The following is a 25235-nucleotide window of genomic DNA, read 5'->3' on the forward strand; positions in this document are numbered from 1 at the left end:
GAGTTGTCAGTGACTGATTGTTTTTTTGATTTCACATTTTTACTTAAGATAGAATAAGCCTTACCGTAGCTGTCATAAGCGTCTTCACTTGTTCCATGACCATAGTCATAATATTCAGGCACACTGTAACAGATTCAGATAACAACAATGTTACTATAATCAGAAAGGATCTGTGCAAAAGCTTAAACAGTATATGAAAGCAAAATGTATTGTGTCACTTTTACATGCTGTCATAGCAGACCAGCTCTCTCTAGTTATGAAATAGAGTCAGACTGTGAAACTACAAAGAAAAATGAATCAGTGAAAATATAAGCTTTAGTTCAGCATATCCTATTTGTTATCTTCATTTATCTACTAATTATACAATAAAACTTTTTCTTAAATATGAAACATAAAAATGTGATGTTCATGAACAAAGTCAAATATACTTATCTGTTTCACTATTCATTGGGATTAAAGTACCAAATCATATACCTCTTAGCCTGACTAACTTTAACTATCCAAATTTCTCTAATATTGATATTCACTTTAATTTTTATTTCCCCAGAATATTGCTGCCTATCATAATAAGCCTATAAAGTAGTTGCTTTTACAGAAGATTTTTTGGTCATGCTTTCTGCAAAGATGCTCTTCTTGCTTTGCTTAGAAATTGGAAGCCTGAATCTCCACAGCCTTACGTCTTGTGCCATCACTTATGCCTGTGCAGAGTAGACATGCAGTACAAATAAAAGTGGTAAAATTCATCATAATTATTTTTAATTTGTATTCAGTTAGCACTTAATAGTCCCCAAGTCAGGATCATTGTCCCATTGTACATGGCACCATACAGCATCATAAATGAAAGCGCACACACCAACTGCACATGCTTCCTCAACCTGACAAAGGGCATTTATACCCAAAAGCTTGCAAAGAAGGACTTTTCCAACTATTTGAGTTGGTCTAATAAAAGACATCAGATTTACCCAAAAAACTTTGTCTGCCTATGTCCTTAGACCACAATGGCTACAACCTATAACCCTATAGGGTCTAACCAAAGAGTTTATAAGTCTCCCATGGTTTCCCCACCCACCACAAACTTTTTTTCTTCATGAATTGTATTCATTCCATCCTCTACAAATTAAGCAAAAACAGGCTCATTCTTCATTTTTATTTTCATTTTTTGCTGGGGGAGAGCAGGGGTTACACAGGCTGGGGAAGCTGTCAGATTTTGAGTGTCTTGAATTTGTAGTAACATATAGCTATTTGGTGGTTTGAGAACAAATCATGTTGTACAGTCTATCTAACAGCAATTCAATGCAAGCATTTCACAGTTCACAGTCTAACTGCTTTGATTTTGGCCCTATTGTACATGACTCTTCCCCCACTGAGTGGACCACAGGTTTCTAATACAAATACTTACGATTAAAAATTCACTGTGCATATAAAGTCTCAAATTTTTGGAAAATACACTGTTTTAGCCAGTGTTTCTTCAGGTGCTCAGATCCTACACTGATGTGGCCTTAGAAGCATCTAGGGCAAATTAAATCAATTCATAAAGAGTCTATTTACACTTTCTCAAGGTTGGCACTGGGGAACAGTGCCATTAATCATGCTCACCTATGCATGTTAATGATCCACCTATTGCTTCTATTGTGTATGCCAACTCCATGAAATGAGAAGACTATCTGTGTTTGAGTGGCACTGTGCTCCAAGCAATGCTTTTCTACTCTTGCCTTGATCATGGCTATCGGCATGTGCTCAGCACAGCTCTAAGGCAGCTGCCTTGCCTGGGATGTGATGCATGTGGAGAGGGAATAAATGAATGGGACAACCTTCATGGTGGTACTCCTCGGTGCAGCATGGAGACAGTGCTGTCATGCCATAATATATGTGTTAATGTGGACACAAAGGACACAACTTGAAATAAAATTAATTCATTCAAAGATTTTTTGCTGCGTTTTCTCTGCTCAGGCAATACAATTACAGAACAGCATTGTCTTTGGGTCTTGTTACACAGTAATTTTAGGTGGCTTCTAGGACTTTTAACCCCTGGATTGGCTGCACATTAACAACTTTTAAGTGGTTAAAAGTACTTGTTATTCATTTTAAAGTACACCACTCCAGGACAGGAATATATCTAATCTGTCTAATTTTGCTCCTGTCCCATTAAGTTGTGGCCATTCTCCACAGCTATTCCACCCAAGCTGAAGTCCTCTAGCATGCCAGGATACAGTGACCCCTCCAGAGTCAGGGTGAGCTGGGATGCCAGGATACAGCTGGGCTGGGCAGGGTACCTGCCAGTGGCTGCAGTGTCTCCTGCTCTGCCCTGCAGGAGCAAGCTGGTCCTGTCCCCAGCTCCTAGCCCTGCCTCTGCTGGCCAAGCCTCTAGGGGCAAGTAACAGCTGTGGAGGTGAAGGAAAGTCAGATGGTTTGTCGCCTTAAGGTGTGACTACTCCACCAAGCCTATCAACACTAGGCCAATTAACATTTGTATGGCTTTCAGCATAAGGTGTAATAAGGCCCTTACAGTGTAACCGGAGCGTCTATTTTACTTAAAAGACTCAGGCAAACTTTAATAAAAATACACTCAACAAACTTACTAGTGCTAAAATTCTAGGGATGACTTAAAATTCACTGTGATTCCAGTGATTTGGGCATACAGTTAAGTGGAAAAACATAACAGATGGAGAAATGGCAGGGTGGGGATTAAAATATTAATTTAACCAGATTGACTGGCCACTTAATAAAATGCTCATAAAAGACACCCAACACATCACTAAGATATGGGAGATAACAATATAAAAAAACACACACAATGTGACGCAAGCACTTGGCTTATTGACTGCAGTTCCTGGGACTGGATATTATTGGAGTAGTGAAGTTAGGAGGGAACAAACTGATTTCCAAAAATGAACTTAAATAATTCTTTCCACTCTGGTACATTATACGAAACAATCTGACTCTAATTCATACAATGCTGGAATCTAATCCAAAGTCCGCTGAAATCAGCAGGAAAACTCCTATGAATGTCAGTGGACACTGATTAAGCTCTTGTGTGTTGGCCTCAAATCTAATGTAACGGTTGCAGGAATGTTTAGAAAACTTTACTGTATTACAATTATTTTATTCTGTTAGAAAAAAATCACATGATCATAAACACTAATACTGAGAATCTGTAACACTTGAATGGCTATCAAACAGAATTCAAAATGTTAACTTACTAATCATTAAAGAGAGAAGCAAGATGTATTACATTACCAGAAGTAGAGAAGTTTGTGGCATACTACACAGTTTAGGTTTATGAACACAATTTGTGAGAAGAAAGGTTTCTGAAGATGCCAGCAAACTTTGCTAGCCCAGAAACAATACACATGAGTAAATAATATTATGTAAACAGCTTTGTTCTCCCCGTCAACCTAAGTTTTAACTTTTTAATTTTTTGTGGTCATAAACAATGTTGGATGGTCTTATAGGCAGTAAGTTGGATGCAAGTTACAGTGTTCAGGACTGCTAGCCTAATTCATAACACTATAGAAAATAAATGGTTGGAATCCAAGCTTTCCAGGACTTTCTCTCCATATAATATATTTTTTGCAACAGATCTAAGTTGAAATGGTATTTAAAATGTCATGCTAATGCAGATTTAGATTGTGTTTTGCATGGCAGGTAAGTGAAGGAAATTCATTTCTTAACATTAACAATTTTTGTGACAGACTCCTCATTCATTATTCTACTCTATTGCAAAATCCATTGAATATACATTACAATCTGTTACACACATTTGTTTATAAAAAAACATTGCCTAGTATTTTATTAAGCTCCAAGCACTAAATAACATTTAAGAAAGCTGTGCTGTGGAAAGTGGCTTTATATACTTAGGGTTTTTTAATGTATTAAACTACAGATAAATATATTTCATTCACATTATGATCAGCTACAGAAGATTTCAATAAACAATCAGGTAATGAATTTAGCATAAACAAAACCTGGTTATTTAATTTTAGAGTTCACATAATTTAGAAACTACAGTGATCATGAGTTCTAGAAACACCAGGTTCTCTTGCTCATGTTAATTGGAAACAAGGCACCATTATCTGTTATTAGCATTCATTACTTTGCAAGCAACATGAGGTGTAATTTTCTTAAGTACATGCATCTACCTGAAAGCAGGAAGTAATACATTTTATAACACAGACAAGATTAGCTCATTAACAATTTTTTACTTCTTTCTCCAAAATTTTCCAAGTACAGTACTGCACTTTATTTTAGTCACAGGACTTCCAAAACTCAGTGGTTTTGATTTGCTAACCTTTTGCTCGTAACTTCAATGGTGCTACTTGTCAGTGGCAACCAATGTATACAGATCTTAAACTTTAATTACTTTATTTTTTTTAATGAAGTTAACTTTCAGAGGTTTTACAATCATATTTGTTTAGCACAATGAAGAATTTCAAAGACAAGGTTATAGATTCATGAGCTACCATCCAAGTACTAGTGTTACTAAATTGTTTTGTTTACAAGGAGAATGATGACATGTTGACATATGATACTTAAATTGATTTTAATGTTGCTGATGATAAGAGCTGGCTGTTATGTTTTTTTAATCAAAATATTTTATAGGAACTGGGTTGAACTTTCTACCAGCTGGTGACCTTTTCAGAGGAAAAATGCCATGTTAGCATCCATTTTTAATGCTGCTAGTTTTAAGACAATTTTTATCCAGTTGGCACTAGCTAAGGATGGCTTGGTTTGAACTTGATTGGAGCAAACTGTTTGGTACCAAAGAACCATACAGATAATTTGTCAAAAGGTTTTGGAAAGTGGTTCTGCAAGGTCAATTAATCAGAGAGAAGAAACCAAAAGAACCAAGGATAAAGCCAAGAAATCTTCCCTTTTGAGTCAACATGTGAAGGAAGACACACATTCCCAAACCCAGAGATTAATTACATCAGAATAAATCACCACATCAACAAATTATGTCAGCCTTCTACCACTTCCTTATTACACATAAAGGAAACCTCTAGGAAGAAGTGCTGTGCCTACAACATCACTGTCCAGCTCCATGATTACCATTTCAGGATGTATTCTATAATATTGTGCTCAGAGCTGAAAACTTATCATCTTATTTTCCTTTTCTATTTTTTTCCATTTCTTTTTGTTAGCTGAAGATGTACCTGCCTTTTTATCTTCTAAATGTATGAAAGTATGGTTTTAGGCATACATCTGTATAGGAAAAACAGTAATATCTGAAGTGAGAAAGTACAAAAATAAAATTCTCAAAGTTTAAGCTACTTTAAAATACAGATATTCAAAGGTATTCAGTAAAATGTGTTTCATATTCTGCCCTTAAGAGGGTTAGGAAGTCTGAAGATTTTTATCAGTGCTGAAGTTTGACTCATCAGAGTCTTCTGTTAAGATTTGTATGAACTCTGCAGGGGTTTTGAAAAGGTTATAAAGTACGCAAGAATTGAAATTTCAAAATTAAGCTTTTAATTGGTTCTGGAAGTTTAGATATTAGATAATACTTTGATTTTAGTTGGCTTCAGAATATTTAACTTGTTTCAAGTTACAAATTCCATTGAGTTGTGTGAAATACTTAAGTTGGAGTTTATAAGCAAATGGACAATCACGTACTTAGATCCCTATTTAGCATTTATAGGAGGTGATGGTTTTGCATTAATTACTAACAATTTAAATTAGCTGATGATTTTATTCCAGTCCAATATTGAGTCTATTGAACTGAAACTTGTATTGATTTTATCTTGACTTGAGAGCTTAGTTGGTATTTCATTCTTTGTTTAAAAGTATTCAGTATATCTTACATTTAGTGACAGGTTTTCCTGATTTTATTTTCTTTCTGTATTAGTTTTAATAAGGACCCTGATCTTCAGGACCTGTTGCTGAATTTCTTCACATGTGGGTCAGGAGAAGGAGGTAAGCTACCTCATGTTTTATTTGGATTAGTCTTTTGTAGTTACAGTTTCAATGGGATATAGTCTTTTTCATTTCCTCTTGCAAACTTTGGGGAAATACTTCTGTGCAATGATAAACTGCTGTCATTTTCTACCACTGGATGTCTACATTTCAGGGATGGATGAATTAATGGTATAGTAGATAAGGTCCTGTCCAAGAAGACACATGTTATAGGCAGACACTTTTCCAATATTTTCAGTCTGGAATTTCAATGCGTAGTTAGGAATTCACAATTAGGCTTTTAAATAAATAGTAAAATGTATGGAGGTTCCTGTGCTTTCAAAGTAAACACCCAGAGATAGCATAACTTCTAACACTGAAAATGAGAAGCAGCTGGGTAATTGTCACAGTTATATGAAGCCATCATATTTCAATATTTTGCTGAAAATAGAACAACATAATACAATTTTTCCCTAGGGAGACATAACGTTTATTAGCGTAAAGTAGTTACTCAATGGGCAAAAATGCCATAGCTCCCTTTACTTCAGATGTACTATATCCTGTTGTATAACTTGAGCGGATAGCCCATAGAGTAAATTAATAATCCTATGATTTAGGGCCTTGTTACACAGTAACCTTAGGTGGTTCCTAGAGGTCTTAACACTTCAACTATCTGCTCATTAACACCTGAAATTAGTTTTAAGCATGTTAGGAGGTGAAAGTTATGCCACTGCAGGACAGGATTATCTCTGATCTGTGTTACCCAGCTCATGTTACACAAAGGTATAACCACTCTAGGCTACACCTTAGTGTAAGCTGCCCCCTGTCCCTCCCCCCTGCTGGCCTGGATTGGGCCCACTGCTCTCCCCCACACCCTTCCAGCACCCTATATCTCCACTTACTGCCCCCCTCTCCCCGTTCTCTCCCTGCACATACTTGTGGCTGCCCGTACTGTCTGTCCCAAAGGAGTAGGCATGGAAGGGTTGACCCTGGCTGCCAGGGAAAGGTTAATGGGCAGCCACAGGTAAGGGGCAGGGAGAGGAGGGCAGCTGGAACCCCAAGGGACAGAGGGGAGCCCCAGGGGTAGGCGGAAACTGGGGGAGCCCTGGGAGGTCAAGGGGAGGGGAAGCCCAGAATGGGGGGGAGGGGAGGTAGGGAAGAGCACCTTACAGTTTAGTCCTCCAGGTCCCTGCTGGCCTAAAGTGTGACTATTCCAAACTTGAACTAGCACTAACAATGATCAACATTTGTAGGCTCATAGTGTAACATGTGACAATGCCCACCCTTACTAATACCTTTCATCAAGGGACTCAACATTTTATACAAAAGTGTATAAGGGAAAAAATATACCATAATCTGGTTTCTATGAAAATATGATCATGTCAAATTCTCAATTCAGGTTTTCATGACTCTTAGCATTAATTATCCAGCACATCTTCCTCACTCTTAAAGCTTTTGAACAAAAGAAGAACTTCATGACCATGCTCTAACTTCAGCTACCTGAGATGCTGTGAACAGGTAAGTCATTTACTTCCCAACCATAGTAATTAAAGGAGCTGTCCAATGGTTCCAATTCAGATAGTGTCAGGTTTGATGGCTTTCTTGGCTAGGGAGTGGGCATCCATTTTCTGTTCCCTGACTTCCTATGAATTCCTCTTTCATCTCTAATGTTGCTTCTTCTTCTTCTTCTTCTCTCTCTCTCTCTCCCCTTCAAGTTGTTTCATTTACAAAGATATCAAAGCATCACTTTTCTGTTCAAAGCCGTCTACCAAAACAATCTGACTCCCAAAACCAAAAGTACTAGCATCCTCTAATATATAAATAAATGCTGTATTGACACTCATCCTTGTGGCTCCTGAGAGTTTACCTTCTTACTGAGGTTCAATGTAAAACTCCAAGAAGTGTACAAACAAATTCCTACCTTTTTATCTTTTCTGGATTTCCCAAAGTTTGGCACATCCACACAAATCACTCACTGATACAGAAGAAGAGTTTGGTTCCTTACAACATCCTCAGAAACCTTCAACTTTATTCATCAGTGCTGAGTGCAAGTTTGGTGCATGGAAATACTCCCTGCACCACCATGCAGCACACAAATGAATTGTTTATGTTTATGTCACTCTTTCTAAGAACGGAGCATCAGTGTGGAGGGTATGGGATTTATTGCCTATGGAGATATTCAATGATCTACTCAGACTCCATAAATAAGAATCTCATATAGGCACATCTTTAGAGATGGTAAAGTTATGTCCTTTGCAATGTTATTTTAGTGAAGACATCGTTATATCACACAATCTCCACCCACTTACACCTGAAGATTTGGAATACAACTGATTAGGTTTAACCTTTATAGGCTCATTTCTCCATTGTTCATTCTCTTTTCTGGGACAGCCAGTTCCCTTTAATATTTTAGGGAAGAAAAAAAAATACAGAGAAAAAAATGTTTTGCAGATTTAACAAATAATGAAGATTTCTTTGCATAGAACCCAGCAAGTATTTTTTTCCAAGGCTTTTAAAAATGATTTTTATGATCTTCTTATAGAAAATGAATTTAAAAATATTAAGGAGTTCATTTTTCTTCCTCAATAACCCCCCTTTTTGTTTATATTTCCATTTGGGAACTGAAAAACTTAAAAATATAAAAGGAGGTGGTGGGGTGAATAGAAAAAAACCCTGAAAGCCACAAGCCTAAAACTGAAAAAAATGAAAACATATTTTGAACATTTTTGTTTTCCAAAAAGGCTAACTTCAACAAATATATAAATCAGCTGGGAGAATACTCTGAGGCCTCTGAGGTACCTGTAGTCTTCAGTGGGAAAACCTACATCTACAACACAGGCCAAAACATTTTATGAAGTGCAGGTGGTTCCTGTAAAATTCTTGCTGGAGGCAGGAGATTCAGGAATCATCCTTTATCAAAAGGATCACCAGACAAGGATCATAACTAGAGATGAAAGATTCATATACAATGAATAATTTACTGAGAAAATTCAAATTCCGCCTCCTCTGCTCATGGAATATTGAACAGAGGATGATTTCATAAGGTGTATTTATTATTCAAATTTATTTTATTCATCATTATTTGTTTAGCAGTAGCACCCAGTGATTTCAGTTAAGATCAAATTCCCATAGCGTTAGGCACTACAAAATTGTTAATTTATCAGACATTTCCACGTATGTTCAGTACAGCACTCAGTATGAGAGTCAGGCCAAATCTTTTTGGTAAATGGTTTATTGATTAAAAATCAATTGATTCAAAATACATTTTGGGGGAGCTAAGACTGTATGCTGTATTGAAGAGAATTCAGCAAATGGATTTTGCCAAAATAAAAATGAAGGGATCAAAAAAGTTTATAAATATTTTTGTTGTGACAGTTTGAGACATTTTTAATATTTTTAATTATTTCTTTAAAAATGGCACAGTCATTTTCAAAAGTGCCAAATGTAATGACAAAAAGGAATAAACACCCATCAGAAAATGTAATGCTGCATCTCACATCAAACAATTTTTTTTTTTTAATTTGGCCAGTAATTACTCTACAGTTCTGCTCTGCATTAACAATTTAGCTGGCTTGTTTAATTATGATTGTTCAGATTTGCTGGTTAGGTCAACCCAATAAAATTTAATAAATTTAAGTTTAGCATGGGTAGTTCTCTTACAAACAAAATATCAATGAATCACTCACACTTTTAAAGTTACGAACGCATTTACAGAATATGGACCTTAATATCATTCTGTTCTGGTTGCATGAGTATACATTTACTTGTCCCTGGATATAAATGAATTCAAAGTTTGGTTTGCATTAAGCCATAGTGTCTGGCAATTCCCCAAAACTTAACACAACAGGATCATGGGCTAAGGAAATAAATAAATAAGCCAACGTCATTAGAAGAAAAAAGTTCAGTTCAATGGGCTCATCTACATGTGCCATTAATGGCATGTCAAGATGCTCAAACTGCTGGCATCCAGGGCGCATGTGCACATGCTGTGCTCAGGCCCACAGCAGTTTGAGCTGGTCTGGCAGGGGGTCTGGAGGGTCAGCTCTGGGCTCTCAGAGGCGGTGGCAGGTGGCAGAGAGGCTGGTTGGGGCACAAAAACACACCAGTGTGTGGAACCCTGTGGATAGGTGGCAGCCAAGGGCTCCCTGCTGACTGGGTGCAATGTACATTCGGGTAAGCATTTACCCATACATTTAGGCACAGTTATTTTTGCTGAAGTAAAATAGTTTGGTTGTCCCCAACAATACTAACCTACAGAGGTGAAAATTAGTTTGCTGTGGTCTAATAATTTGCTTTACACCACAGCACATCAATCTCCTGCACAGCGAAGCACACGTATAGATGCACCCACTCAGTTCTAATTTTCCCTCTGTTTTTCAGGAAGGGAATCTGAGGCAGACAGTGTCACATTTGGAGACCTGGGCTTTGACAATGTTCATGTCTGTAACAAGGAAAAATAATTCTCCGCATTGCAGGATTAATTGGGTAAATTCATTGAGCTGTAATATAGCTTGAATTAGACTAGATAATCACAGCAGTTCTTTTTTTACCTCATGATATTTTTTTTTAATTTCTGATTTCATACTATTCTTAATCATGTAGACCAGGAGTGGGCAATTATTTTGGGCGGAGGGCCGCTTATACTGAGTTTTGGCAAGCCATCGAGGGCCGCATGACAGGAAGCCAGGGGCAGCTAAATATTAATTTTCTAACTTTCTTAGGGGCCCTATGGGCCGGATAGAGTGGCCTGGTGGGCTGCATCCGGCTGCATTTTGCCAACCCCTGATGTAGACCAATTGCATAACACCAGTGTAAAAGTGATGTGAACTATCATTCAGGTCCTAAGGTCACAAAGCAAATCTCTGCTATCGTCCAAAATGGCTGCCAGTGCTTTTTTCTCCCTATCCTGCCCAAATGCATGGTATTTTGAACATGGTCTTTGGAACCTTCTAGAAAATGTTGCATTCTGCAGAGACACAATTCTCCATTGGCATGGTGTAAAATCCTACAGTTTCTCTTCATTTAGGCTGCAGGTAAGAGATGAAGGTAATGTTTAACACTCTAGAGTATGGGCCAAATTTGAATTAACAGGATGTCAGACATATAGGGGAAAAACATATCCCAAGAATTCTAGAGGATTCAAATGATTTATAGGAAAAACTTTTCTCTTCTTCACGGCAACTGAGTTTGATTCAGTTTTACTCATTGAATCAAATAAATGAGAAGCGGCATTTGAAAACAGTTTCTGATGATGAATGCCGTAAGTGGATTGCAGTGAAGATACATAAAATGTCATCTTTTAGGCTCGCTGACTTGATTGATTTCAATGGTTTGGAAATAAGATACGGGAAAATCTTTATTTATGAACAGGTGGATATAAGCACAAAGCCAAAATGAAATACAGCAAAGTATAAATACAATGCATGCTGGTTGAAACAGGGAGAGTGTACAATGGAAAAAAATTATAGAGTATACTTTATTTACCAAAAATCTCTGTAGCCACAGAGTCTTTTCATCTTCAGTGCTTTATCTTTGTATTATTCTACACAGTAATTTTTAGAGATAAGACAAAAGCAAAATGGTTACTTATGTGTCATCAGGGGATTTAAGTAAGCAAAAATCTGTGCAAATTACAGCTTGTTCAGAATCCTGTTGGTCTCTTATTTAGGGGAGAAACTCATACTCTTGCTTCCTTTATTCTGTAACTAATATAGGGTAGTGCATCATGGGATAGTTGGTCACAAACATAAGGGATCTAATTGCAGAATAATACTCCATAAAAATAAGGGTATGCCAGGCTCTGGGGATCTGTGAATTTATTTTAAATCAGTTGACATTCAGGAAAGAATAGTATAATTTTAATATTTAGTAAGATGCCTGCAATTCTAGCTTTAAGATTTAGCTATCCAGAACCCCCATAATGTAGAATATGTATGAGATTTACTTCTATCTGGCAGACAAATACTAGGTTTGTTTTTCCATATAAAACTTCTCAAACATCAATGTACATAATTTGTTGTGCACACAGATAAAGATAGCTTCTGACACAAACAGTGTTCCTTTCTGTAGAAAATGCTGAGGCAATACAGTTACCATAGAGAGGAGCACTGGCTCAGAGTTTACTAGGCTCTTCAACTTCTATTGTAGTTCAGGCTCCAAATCTTTTTTGGGTATTTAGATTCTGAACTTTGAGGCAGGGATCAACTTTTCTGTTCTGTATGTAGAGCACTTAACTCCATTGGGATGCTAGTACTGGACTGTGGCTTTTGCATATCATAATCATCATCATGTTAGGTGTATCTACAAGACATGGACAACTTGTGATTTGGTATCTCTGGGAATGTCCCTGCTGATATGATATATGTGATTTGCTAAAACAGGTTTGTCTAACTGGGAACCTGTGTGTTGCATATGGCCCACAACGGGTTAACATGTGGCCCATAGGCTCCTGTCTGACTGCTATTTCCCTCATTGCTCCTGCTGCAGTGGCAGCTGGGGTCTCCAGATTCCCTATCTCTTCCCAGCTTCTGTTTCCTGCCCCTATTCCTGGGGTGGGGTAGGGCGGGATGGGGGGACAGACCAGACAGCTCATGCAGGAGAGGGATCTAGGCTGCTTGTGCTGGATGTGTAGCTGGGCTGTATTGCATAAGGCAATGGAAGAGCCAGCTGCCTGGAAGGTGCATCCAACTATGAGGGGTTGTGCACTTCCATGTGTGGCAAGGGAGGGGCTGTGGATACTGTAAGGAAAGGCCAGGTCTACAGCTCACTTGGCATTTAGCCCCTACCTGCCCATAAGTTGGACAGCTTTGAGTTAGGGCTCCTGGTTTCAACAAGACTCCCTAGGATTCAACTTAACCATTAGTGAGTCAGTCTTGGTTCTAGCATTATTCCCTCTTGCAGTCTGCCAGAGTCCTCCTTAGTGATTTGGTGAAAGACACAAGTTCCTATTCTTGTCTTCTTGCTAATTTTAGCCAGTAGGCAGTGCAATACCTATTTCATCCATGAATAAAGGTGCCAGACTTAAGACTGACAAGATTTTTGTGTTAATTTTTGCAGCATCCACCCAATTATTACAATGATGAACACAGATTTTTGTTAAAAAATAAAAATGAATCTTTGTTAATATAGCTACAAAGTAGCCCCATGTGATATGGCTACTGCTAAATTTCTTTCTTTTTTAATATTATGTAGTGTAAGTGGGTCCATGTGACTGTCTCTGTTTTTAAAATGCTCTTACTATTTTATTTCTAATTTGGTTAATATTTTTAGCTCTTCCTGCCCCCTCAGTACAGAAATGAGAGACAAAGCAGCGTACTAAAAAATTGAACTTCTGCTGTATAATGTAGAAATAGTAGACATATTATAATATTTTTTCATATGTAGATTCCTGCAGCTGTATTAAAATATCAGGAAGAATAAAAATTGATATCTCCATTATGAAATTATCCTGAAGGAATGGACATGGGTCACTTAGTATAATTTCTGCACAATACACAAAATATATGCAAGCCAGTGTCCCAGCATATTAAAGATACATTCAATACATTTTCTTTTCTAGTGCTGGAAATGTTAGATTCACTTGTAATTGTTCCCTATAACTGCTATATTAATCCTTTTTTGACAGAACTCCACAAATCAAGTTGAAGTATAAAAATGTCTTTTTTCTTTTTATCTGTAATAAGACAGTTGTTTGACTCCAACCTCATCATCTTGTGCTATGTTCCTCTAGACCTCACGACCCACGTGTTTGGCTAAGCCAATCACCGAGTAATTGAGACAGCAACTAAGTGCTGTAAGACAATGCACTAATGAATTTAAGGATGTACTAATCCCTCAGAATCATGTTACTTGGAGCAATGTGTTTATGTGTCATCTTTAGAACTAGATATATATTTTTGATCTTAAGATATTGAGGTCCTAAAGGATCTTAAGATGCCTCTACACATGCAGGTACAGGCACAATGAGATCTAATGTATGATTCACAGAATCGTGCCTCTTGCCATGTCACATGTGCATGGCAGAAAGCATGACTGTGGGACTGCACATTAGATCCCATCATACCTTATTGCAGCAGCAAGAAGCAAACTCCCACAGCTGAGACCCCTCAGCTGTAAGGGTCTCCCAGCCATAGGGGCACCCCATGTACCCCGACAGCTGGGAAATACAGCTGCTACCATCTCCCAACCTCAGGGGTATGTGAAGCCCCCAGGGCTAGGAGACTGCAGCAGCCATGACCTCCTAGCCTTGGGGATGTGTGAAACCCCTGAGGTTGGAAGACTGTAGCAGCTGCCCTGTAACTGCAGTGACCCAAGTCAGTCCCGGCACCAGGAGGCATGCTGCTGGGAACTGTCAGAACCCAGTTTCTCCAGCTGCAGGACTCTGGGTTCTGGTAGCTAGGAGGTAGTGCCAGGTAGTTCCAGAGCAAATGCTGGAACTGAGAGTCTCCTTAGTTGCAGGACTCCCAATGCAGCCCTTGCTGAGCATAGTGCACCCATGTGGTTGTGGGGCTCCCAGATGCAGAGAAGACCCTGCTACCTGTGTAAATTAAAATGTCTTTGCAACCAGCTATAAAGTTAGTTCACATTTTCAAGGTCTAACCTTATAGCTGGTTGGAGCTTTTATGGTGTGATAGGTACTCTGTACATGTAGCTGGTCTAAGGAAATTGCGCCATTAACTAGTTAATTGCACAATGCCTGTAACATGTAGCATAGGCCTTAGCGTCAAGGTAAAATTTGAAGTAAACACATTCTACCTCTGTATAAAATTCCTGAAGATTCATTTGCATGCGATTCTCTTTGCTCTGGCTTCTAAGTTATTTTGTAGTGGACCTCTGCACTGCCAAATAATTATATATGACACAACACAAGTGACTGATAGTTGAACCATGGACCATGCTACATGCCTGCACAGGGGCACAGGTGAGCAGAGAGAAGGGAGCAGGTACAGGGAGGGAATAGAATTTCATCTCTCTCTATCCCTGAAGTCAATTGCTATATTAGGTACTAAGGACTGGCATAATGTATATTGTACAGAAACTGGGTCCTTCACTCATGATCTGCTTTTTCATCTGCTCCTGAAAATGTAAAATTCTGCCATAAGACTGGAAGCAAGCACAAAATTTTACCCCAAATTCACTGTTGGGTGAAACTGCTAAACTTCATTATTTTTAATTATCAGGATGGTGCCTTAAGTGTATATAGTGTTTTATGCTACATGAAGAGAGGCACAGTACCTGTCACAAAAACCTGCTGGCTAACTCCCTTTCTTAGATTACATAGATAACATGCAGTTGCCATGGAATACCTATCATGCTGTAAAACAACACCATCGCTTATCTCATAAGTAGCTTTTGCGCACATGCCCCTCCCATTAGGATTACATTAGGATCTGTGCAGATGAATGAAACTGTATAAATGTAAGGGATTAATAATGGCAATACTTGGTACAATAGTAATTACTAACTTTTGAAGGTGATTTGGACCAGTTAATTATTCTGATATCAAATGTGAGGAATTTAGCATGATAGGGAATAGACTAATTTATGCTGTTGCTCTACATTTTGGCTGATGGTTATAGCTACTAAGGCCTTGCCTACCATCATGACCACTGGTTGACAGGCATATGTCCTACTGAAGAGCACTGGGAGAGAAGAGAACTGCATGCAGTACAGTAGCCTGCTGTACAGTAGCCTACAGTATGACATTAGAGACCTGAGGCTCATGTTCCTCTGTGCTGCTGGAACAAGCTAGAGAATCTGACCTAATATGTTTTAAATCTTATATTTGTTTAAAATGTATTTAAAAATGACTCCTGAGCAAGACAGATGTTATATCAGATTTTCTTCCTATTGTCAGGAGATATTTCACTTGATGTGCAATGACACTGAACAGGTGCAGATCAGATTTAACTAACTGATGTTAGTCCCCTTTCGATTCAGGTATACTGCATGATTAGGCACATGGACAGACCACAGTATGATTCGGTTATTCTTGATTACTGTATGAGCCTTTAGTGATTTCACCCACGTGCAGCAAGATACAGCATCCATTGACCTGCTCTAAATTTTGCAATTGCTCATGATGGCTCACCACTAGCTCCACAATTATCTATCTGACAGCACTTTTGCCTCCGGGCATACCAGAGAGCCTGGGCCAGCAAAGAAAACTTATGCAACATGGGAACAATGAAACATAGACATTTCAAACCCCTTCAGTGTACCACAACTCAAATGTTAATTTTGAGACTATTTTAAAGACATAAACAAAAGTCATCCTTTGCTAAAAATAATTAAAGAGAATATAGTTATATGTTTACCCACTGTCACGTGTAGGGAACTTGATCCTTTTCTTACTTCTTCAAAATAAAAAAAATCAAGGTCAAAGATCCTCCCCAGCCTAGCATCCCATAAGGCTAGCAAGGTTAAGACACACCAGTTTCTGCAGCCAGCAGCATGCAAGGTAATATTAGGGGCTAGCACAACAGCCAAGCACTTTTGACTCCCCAATTCAAATGACCAGATCTCTTTTTCAAGTTGGATCAAGTGGATCTTCCTCTGGCACACGTCCATAGTAGGGCTCATAACTCTTGGACCACAGCACCAAAACTTAAATATTCTTCTACTACTTCTCTACATAGGACAGTTATAGTTCTTCTAAGTCTATGATACCATACTTCATCCTGCAGGTCTCTCACATAAGAATAGTCCCATTCAAGTCAAGTAAATAATATTTGAGAAGTCAAAAAGTTATTGTAGATCCAATGGTACATCATTTACATCAGTGGTACTCAACCTTTTGTCTCTACCGGCCAGGTGACTGGGATGGCTGGTCTGCAGGCTGGCTTGAGCCCTGTGTACCAGGACTGGGGTCTGGGGCACTGTGATTGGTTCCCAGGGACCTGACACCTCCTCCTTTCTACCCCAGCATGCAGGGATTGGGTTCCAGAGGGGCAGCACCCCCCCCCTCCCACTGGGATTAGTCCCCCCATGCTTGGTACTACCCCCTTCCACCCCAGTGCACAGCCTCCCACACAGAGATTGGGCCATGGGGCCAAATGCTGCCCCCTCACAGTCCCCTGTGTGACAGAAATGGGAGCAATGGCACCCAATTTCCACTAAAATTTGGTAGTGACAGATTTCAGGAATCATGCGAAGCCCCCCATGGGCTGAATGACACAGTATTGCAGGCCAGTTCTGGCTCACAGGTCAGGGGCTCATTTGCATCTATGAAAGCTTTGCTGTGAATTCAGTGCTGTAGATTCAGGTTCTAAACGAGGAGAACACCAAGAAAGAGGTATATTTCTGTTTTGTTAGATAATCTGGAAATGTTTTTGCAATGTGAATAAAAGCCATACATATGTATTGTAGATGGCATGAAAAATATAATAATAGAAACAAGAATTAAAAAAAAAATCCCTCCTTATATTCAGTAATCTTTTGTAAATACTTAGAAACAATCTGGAAATTTTTAGTGGGCCTGAGTTATTAAATGAGCACAAGTCAGATTTGCAATATCTGTTGCGCTTGAATGAATAAAATGAGCTATTAATACAGTGATACAGTTACTAGTATAAATATTGTTAGAGTATTAAACTCAAATTAACAAACACTCAAGAAATAACAAATTAGAGTATTATTCTGGACATAAATATTCACAGAGTATACTTAATATCACAACAGGGGCATGGGCATGAGTATATAATTATTGAAATCAAATTTATTTTTGCATTATATATTTTTATTAGTAGTAGTGCTGACAAATAGGAGCCCAATGAGCTTACTTATATAAGGGTAAATTTAAGGATCAGCCACAAATAATTACAATTCTAACATTAACATAGTTTAGTTACCAGAAAGCTGTATCTGGTAGTTCTCTGATTCTATACTTTTCTTTTCATTCTGCTTCAAAACTCTGGGCTAAATTTATATTGGCAATTACCTGTTGGCTTTTGTATAGATTATCAGTGAGCATAAAAGTTTACAATTAATTTCAAAACATGGGCTACATTTTGCCACTATACTTTGAGTATTATGATTTATCATATTGATGAGAAGATTAGGTGACTTGCTTAGTGTATACAGATACTTACACACACAAAAGAGATTGGATAGTTGGTTGAATTCCAGTGTTGGTGACATTGGATCTTCCAGACAAGATCCAATATCTGGAAATTGCAGATATGGTCCTTAGTTTTGCAATGATTCTTTTGCAATCTTTTCATAGAATCATATGCCCAGTTGCTAAGTCTTGTTCACCTACTCAGGGTCATGCTTATTACTAGATAGTGTGGTAGAGATGAATCTTCCTTTTATCTGATTGGCATGGAACAGTTTAGTTAAATTAAGGTGTTTTAGTCCACTGAAAACTGTGGCTCAAGAAGAGGGATATCCCTCTGAAACTTAATAGCCTTTAGCATACAGGTGGTCAAACACGATGAACAAATGATCTCTTATGGACTTAAACTCTTTGAAATCTGCAAGACCTCCTTCTGGAGTCATGGATAATGAAGTCATTTTATGATTAAAGGTGGCTACATATATAACCATAAGATGACAGGCTCTGTGGGTTGTGGGAGAGCAGTGCATGTGATATACTTTGCCATTAGCAGGACTTTTGACACTCTCTCTTACAAAATTCTCATTAACAGGTTAAGGAAATACAGACTAGATTGAAATACTGTAACATGGAAATTTTACTGGTTGTATCTTTGTGTTCAGTGGGCATATCGACATGAGACATGTTACTGTGCATTAGCCTAGTTTACTGCACAGTGTGAGTGTACATCTACCCGTGTGCGCCCTTACTGCATAGTAAAAATGGCTACTCAAACCTAAATTTGCTACCTGCAAAAGAAGGTATCAAATTTAGGCATGATTATTTAACGCACAGTAACACACATGTAGATGTGATCCAGCATTAAGTTTAGTGCTGGGTCTGCCCTGCTACTAGGGGGCTGGCCTGAGCCCAGCCTCCAGGCTCTTGGATGGGAGTCTCTCCTGCCCTAGGGCTGAGCTGCCTTCGTGGCAGCCCCTAGCTGCAGGCTATAAAAGCAATCAGCCACTTTGTGCCCTGGGACACACTTCACAGGAGCCTAAAGGAGCCTGTTTACTCCCCAGGAGAACTGCATGCCCTGTGTGTGCTCCTGGGGACACAGGCTTTCTTTGCCTGCCTTGTCTGGGAGCCAGAGATGCTACTTGGCCACTGCAGGGCCACACAGCTGCCAGAGTAGCCCTGTTGGGCCAGGAGGGGTTTAGAAAGGGCTGCAGCCTACTGCACCCACTAGCCAGCCCTGATAGCTGTCCAGGGCTGCTTGCTAGGGCTGTGCAAAATTTCACCAGCTGTTTCGATACAACACTGTTTTGACTCATTTTGAGCTTGAGGCAGCAAAATCAAATTGAAACAAAGGGCTTTGAAACAGCCTTGAAACAAAATGAGGCTAATTGAAACATTTAAAAAGTTTCAAAACATTTTGAGTTTTGAAGCAGCCAGCAGCCAGGTGGTGGGAGACAAGGGAGAACCAGGGCTGCGCTCCCAGTGGCTCCACAGCCCCATGGGGCTCAGTCGGGAGTGCAGCCCTGGCTCTCCCCGCCTCCTGTGACCAGGCTGTGGGAAGCTGATCACAGTGCAGGGGAAGGGAACTATGTACAGGCTCAGCCCGATCTAGCACTGGGGATCGGAACTCAGCCTATGCTAGGACTGGGGAGGGGAACTGGGTGACCGGGCTCAGTTCCCTTCCTCAGCCCAATCGTAGCACTGGGGAGGGGAACTGATCCCACACTCAGGTCCCTTCCCCTGCACTGTGATCGGCTTCCTGCACCCTAGCCGTGAGAGGGTGGTGGAAGGACTCTGTTGGGCAGGGAGGGGGCTCTGTTGGTTGAGGCGTCAGGTGCTCTGTGTGATGAGGAAGTGGGGGTGTTGAGGGGGGAGGGAGGGGGGGTGGATATTGTAAGTGAAATAAAGCATTTTTGGTCCAACAGGTGCTTGGCATGAGAGTGGTGCTGGGGGTGGACAGGGGTAGAGGGTGTGTGGGTGGCGGGGCAGGTAGGCTAGAGGGGGAAGCACTCCATGAGGTGGAGTGCCAGAGCCTCCTGCATGCAGTGCCCTGGACCCTGCCGGTGGATGCATGCATCACCTGGGGCCTCACTGGGCAGGCCTCACTGCTGCTGCTGCCACTGCTGCAGGTCATGCTCCTGCCACTAGGCTGCCTCCACCATTGTACCTCCTCTTGTCAGGCCTCCTGAAACAACTGCTCCCAGGCCCCTAAATATTGTGCAGCACACACACTGCTACAATGACCTGGTGGAGGTTGTTCTCAGTTACTTTGAGGCAGGCAGTGAGGGACCACCAGTGGCCTTAGAGGTGGCTGAAAGTGCATACGATGAGGTTGCAGGTCCAGCTGAGGGACTGATTAAAGTGGGGCTGGTGGGGGTCCAGGTGCATGGTGTAAGGTCTCATCAGCGATGGGAAAAGCGGGTATGCTGGGTCCCCTATGAGCAGGGATGGGATGATGACAGTGCCTAGCTGCAGGTCCCCCATTCCCAGTGCAAAGCTCCTGCTCTCAGCCAGCATGCCCAGTCCAGAATTCCTGAAGATGCGTGTGTGGTGTGCACTGCCCACCCAGCCAGCACTCACATGTGTGAAGGTCTCCTGGTGACTGATGAATGCCTGCAGGACCCCTGTATCTATAGTATGCCTGGTCTCCATGGGGTTGACAGGTCACCAGGATGTACACCCTGCCCAGGGCCCTGGTATATTGGGGAACCCCGGTGCATGGACCCCTGCAACCACCATCTGGGGGTCATGGACACAGAGGACGGTGACTGCCAGCATGTCCTGGAGGGTGCTGCACACCTCCAGGATGGCCTTCCCATTGGTGGCCTTGCCCACCCAGAACAAATGCACCACATACTCCAGGCTGGCAGGAGTGGGCAACTTGGGCAGCATTTGAGGCAGGCAAGTACCAGTGGAGAGATCTGGGTGCATGCCAGTGTCATGACAGTCCAGGTAGGGCCAGAGCTGGTGAAACGGATCAGCAAAAGTTGGGTGTCCCATGGGTCATGGGTCCCATGGGTCATGGGACACACTGCTTGTCATCCTAGTCATGTTGCACCAGGAACTGCCACCAGGAACTGTCCCAACTGGTGTGGCAGGTCCAGAGGCAGTGGGGCTGGAGGGCCAGGAGGATGATTGTGACCCTGGCAATGGCCTCCTGGAGCCCCTTGTCAGTGTGATGGGCGGCAGCAGCTGCATGGCAGTGGGGACTTTGGGAGGGTGTGCTGTAAGTGGGCAGGCAGTCTCTGCATGTGGGGGAGCCAGGCAGAGCAAGATTGCCATAGGCCAGGTGATGGTGACTTCGGCAGGCCAGTAGGGTGATGAGGTGGCCAGCAGGATCGGAGGATCTTGTCCCTTTCTGCCAGGGCCAGGGACTAGGGCAGCCAGAGCTCACAAACACAGAGAGGGCATGAACAAAGCTTCCAAGTGCTGCCTCTGTGTGTACCATGCTGCTTGGCTGAGCACTGGGACTGGCTGCCCAGAGATCACAAAATGGGGCTGTGTTTTAAAGATAGGCTGCCAACTGCTGGTAGCTGGGGCTAGAGGCTGGAGCTCCCCCCCAGTGGCTATAGAGGCACATGGCAGGGTTGGAGGGACCTGGCACCAAATTTAGTGCCAGGTTCTTGCATGTGTACTAATTACTAATTGGCTTAATGCACTGCAAATCTAGTCACACTTAAATGCATGTGGAGACATGCCCAGTGAGTAGTAATGGCTCAATGGCTCAATATCTCTCTGGGGGGAAGCATCAAGTAGGACTCCCCAGGGATCTCTCCTTGATCTGGTTTTGTTCAACTTCTTCTTTAATGATTTAGATGATGACATCAAATGCATGCTTAACAAATTTGTGGATAATAACAAGATGGTTGGAGTTGCAGACAGTCTGAAGGGCAGAGCTAGGACACAGAATGACCTGACAGACTGGAAAAATGGTCCACAATCAATCAGATGAGATTCAGCCAGGACAAGTGAAAAGTCCTGCACTTGGCATGGAATAATGGCATGCACAAATACAGACTGGGGAATGATTGGCTAGGCTGAAGTGATGTGGAAAAGAATTACCGGGATTACTGTAAACCATAAAGCTGAATATGAGCCAACAATGTGCTTCTGCTTCATTCAGAACTGGTGAGGCTTCACCTAGAGTACTGTGTCCAGTTTTGGACCCTGTACATCAAGAAGGATGTGAACAGATTGGAAAGAGTCCAGCACAGAGAAACAAAATGATTAAGGGCCTGAAAAGCAAGATTTAAGAGGAAAAGCCAAAAAAAAAAAAAAATAAAAAAATAAAGGGTAACTGAGTCTAGAGAATAGATGGCTGAGGGGATATTTGGCTGGATTAGATGACCTCATGAGGTCCCTTCCACACCTATTTTCCTACAACAATAGAAAAATTGATTTCCAAAATTGATTTAGTTGCTGATTAGGAACAATTTATGTAGTTTGAATCTTCTGTGGTTAGTTCATATTTGTGAAAAACTATATGGCTGCTATACATATTACTTTACTACTAATTAATATAGTACTATTATGATTATGTTAATTAGAGTATTTTCATATTAATTAAATGTATATTTATGGTTAACTTGATTCTTTAAATTTTACTTCTTGACATAAAACATGTCTAGTAGTTCTAGCTTGGCATAACACCTATAATTTTGATAAGGATTTCATTCAGTTGCTGAGGACTACAATTTGCAAAGGACTGCATAGAACAGTCTCAATAAAGCTATTTCAACCATTTTTGCTGTGACAATTAACTATTGTAATGTTTGTAGCGAAAGATGGCCTAAGATATATTATTTTTAATTTTGGAGTACAACTGAAGTAATCTGCCTGCTGGATTAACCTACTAATAATGTACTAAAGCAGGGGTTTTCAACCTTGTTTAGTAAGTGTACCCCTGGCGGCCAGATGCAGAGTGGGGTGGGGGTGGTGCATGGCCAGATGCGGGGTGGCGGCAGTGCAGGGTGGGGGATGGCGGTGGCCACCACAGCCTACAACCTTCCCCCCTGCATCCAGCTGGCTGGGCAATGCCTGTGTGGCCTGCACAGGGGTGCTGCTGCCCTAACCCCCACCCCCCCGGCCCTGCTCCTGGGAGGCAGTGGTGCAGGGTGGTGGGTAGCAGTGTGCCGTCCCTGCCTACCCACCTACGCATACCCCCTAGGGCCTTCTCAAGTACCCCGCTGTACTAAAGCATGCAGTTAAAGCATACATGAGAGGGTACACATTCAGATGTAACCAAGGACTTTTAACAGTCTTTACTAGTTTTAGCAAAATACAAAAGACAATGCTTCCTTATTCATCTCAAGTGCACTACAGCAGTTCTGCAGCTGAAGAGAATGCTGAGGGGTTTCTTTCTCAGTAAAATACTCAACTTGCAAATTTAGTAATTTCAGGCCCACAACCTTTAAGGAATACAACTTTGTACACAAATGTCTATTTTCTTAGTTGTCTTGTAGGAACTATGCTAATTCAATGAAAAATGTATTCTTTTCCCTTTAAACCTTCATTTGATGTTTCATAATTTTTTTTCGCTGCTACTAATGGTGTCCTCTGACTGGCCAGTTGAAAAATAGATTTCAACTTGATGAAATTCCCAGCTATATTTATAGGATATGTATTATGTCTTATGGAGGTTCATTCCAAATCTGCTGTCTGCTGTAATCAAATGGATAAATTTATCTTTTTTTTTAGCTATGCCAGTCATAAAAAAGCCATACCATCACTGTATCATGAGGATTATTTCCCTTATTTTAATATGAAGGACAATAAAAGTACCTAAGCTAATTTACACTTGTTCTGTGAGGACATAGAACAGACTTAAATCAGTTTGGGTAGTTTTATGGCCTTCATATTACAATACTGATTCTGAATATTATTGAGAGAGTAACTGACAGAAAGTCAGTTGCTTTCAGTAACTACTTCAGGCCTTCCCTATTTTGGAGACATTAAGACCCAACTCCACATGTACCTATTAGAAGTCTAGGCCTACATGGCTGCTTGTTTCCAAAAATATGGATCTTGCTACTTCAGCCAAAAAGGTGCACAGTTCTCCCATTTTTTATAATGGGCAGCTTCATACATGGGCAAATAGCAAAAGCAACAGACTGGAGGTCACCTACAGCCAACCTATAAGAAATGAGGTACGTGCGGTGTGTTCAGACACCTGATTCAAAGCTGTTCATTATATGGTTCCATTATCTCTGATCCTAACTGCCTAGAATGGAGGTGATTACATTCACCAGGATGATGGAGGAGAAGGAAAAGGATTTTTCATTACAAAATCATAAAGTATAAACAGCTCTTGGAGTAGCAGCCAGAATCCAGGACACCTCTTCTCCCAGAGGAGCGTTCATCTCAATGGGGTATGGACTCAGACTCCATCTCCTTTTGGTCCCATGACTCTTGTACTCCTTTCTCCCCAGTGGTCTGGTTTTAGAATGGGTGAAGGATGCCCTCAGCCCTGCCTATCTTATAGCCTAGTAGTTAGAGTAATCCTCTGGGAAATAGGAAATGTGTGGTCAAATCCTGCCAGTCTGGGTGGGGCCTAGAACCCAGGTCCCTCTTTCTTTTTGTGACTTAGGTAAGGAAGATGGTGCTTAAGACATGTTAGAAATGTAGGCATGTGAAAAAAATTTTCTTGGATATGAAGAGGTTAGAATAGGCCTTAGATACTTAGTAGGTGGAGCAGGAGCTTGGTGTAAATAAGTTGAGGTAACCAGTTAACTCTAAGGTAGGTATTTAGATTGAACAGTTTCAGGCCCCCTCTACACATTACAGGCATTGTGCAGTTAATTGGTTAATTCTGCAATGACTTTAAGACCAGCTACACATGCGAAGTAGCTATCACATGATAAAAAGCTGCAACTAGCTATAAAGTTAAACCTCCAAAATGTGTCCTAACTTTATAGTTGGTTGCTATGGAGCTTTAATTTACACATGCAACAGGGTCTCTCCTGTGGTTGGGAGCCCCGTCAGCTAACAGGGCTCCCAGCTGCAGGGTTACACCTTGCCTAATGTGAAAACCCTGAGCCCTGGGAATTGCAGCTTCTGTGATCCCCAAGACTGGGAGAGGCATTGTGGGAAACTCCCAGCCCACATGGGACTCTCAGTCCACCTTCTCACCCTCAGTGGGACCAAGAGAGCCCACAACTGATATGGCTCCTGATTTGGGCTGAGCCTCACGCACAGCCAGGACCAAAAGCCCCACAACTGATAGGGCTCCAGGTCTAGGCTGCACCTCACATGTAGTTGAGACCAAGAACCATGCAACTGACAGGGCTCTTGA

The 25235-nt window shown here is 40.9% G+C and overlaps 1 protein-coding gene across 3 annotated transcripts in view; it reads right to left on the minus strand.

Moving 5' to 3' along the window:
• KHDRBS2 (KH RNA binding domain containing, signal transduction associated 2) overlaps positions 1-25235 on the minus strand; it is a 789727-nt gene that overhangs the window by 95561 nt on the left and 668931 nt on the right. For all 3 annotated transcript variants that reach the window (XR_002093266.2, XR_009463400.1, XM_006258261.4), the window contains exon 8: positions 65-123. Coding sequence is in view for 1 of the 3 variants with exons in the window: in XM_006258261.4 (XP_006258323.1) it covers positions 65-123 (59 nt within the window). In the remaining 2 variants the exon portion in view is untranslated. The remainder of the gene's footprint in view (positions 1-64; positions 124-25235) is intronic.

The sequence above is a fragment of the Alligator mississippiensis genome, chromosome 1, assembly GCF_030867095.1.
Source record: "Alligator mississippiensis isolate rAllMis1 chromosome 1, rAllMis1, whole genome shotgun sequence".
NCBI classification, from domain to species: domain Eukaryota; kingdom Metazoa; phylum Chordata; order Crocodylia; family Alligatoridae; genus Alligator; species Alligator mississippiensis.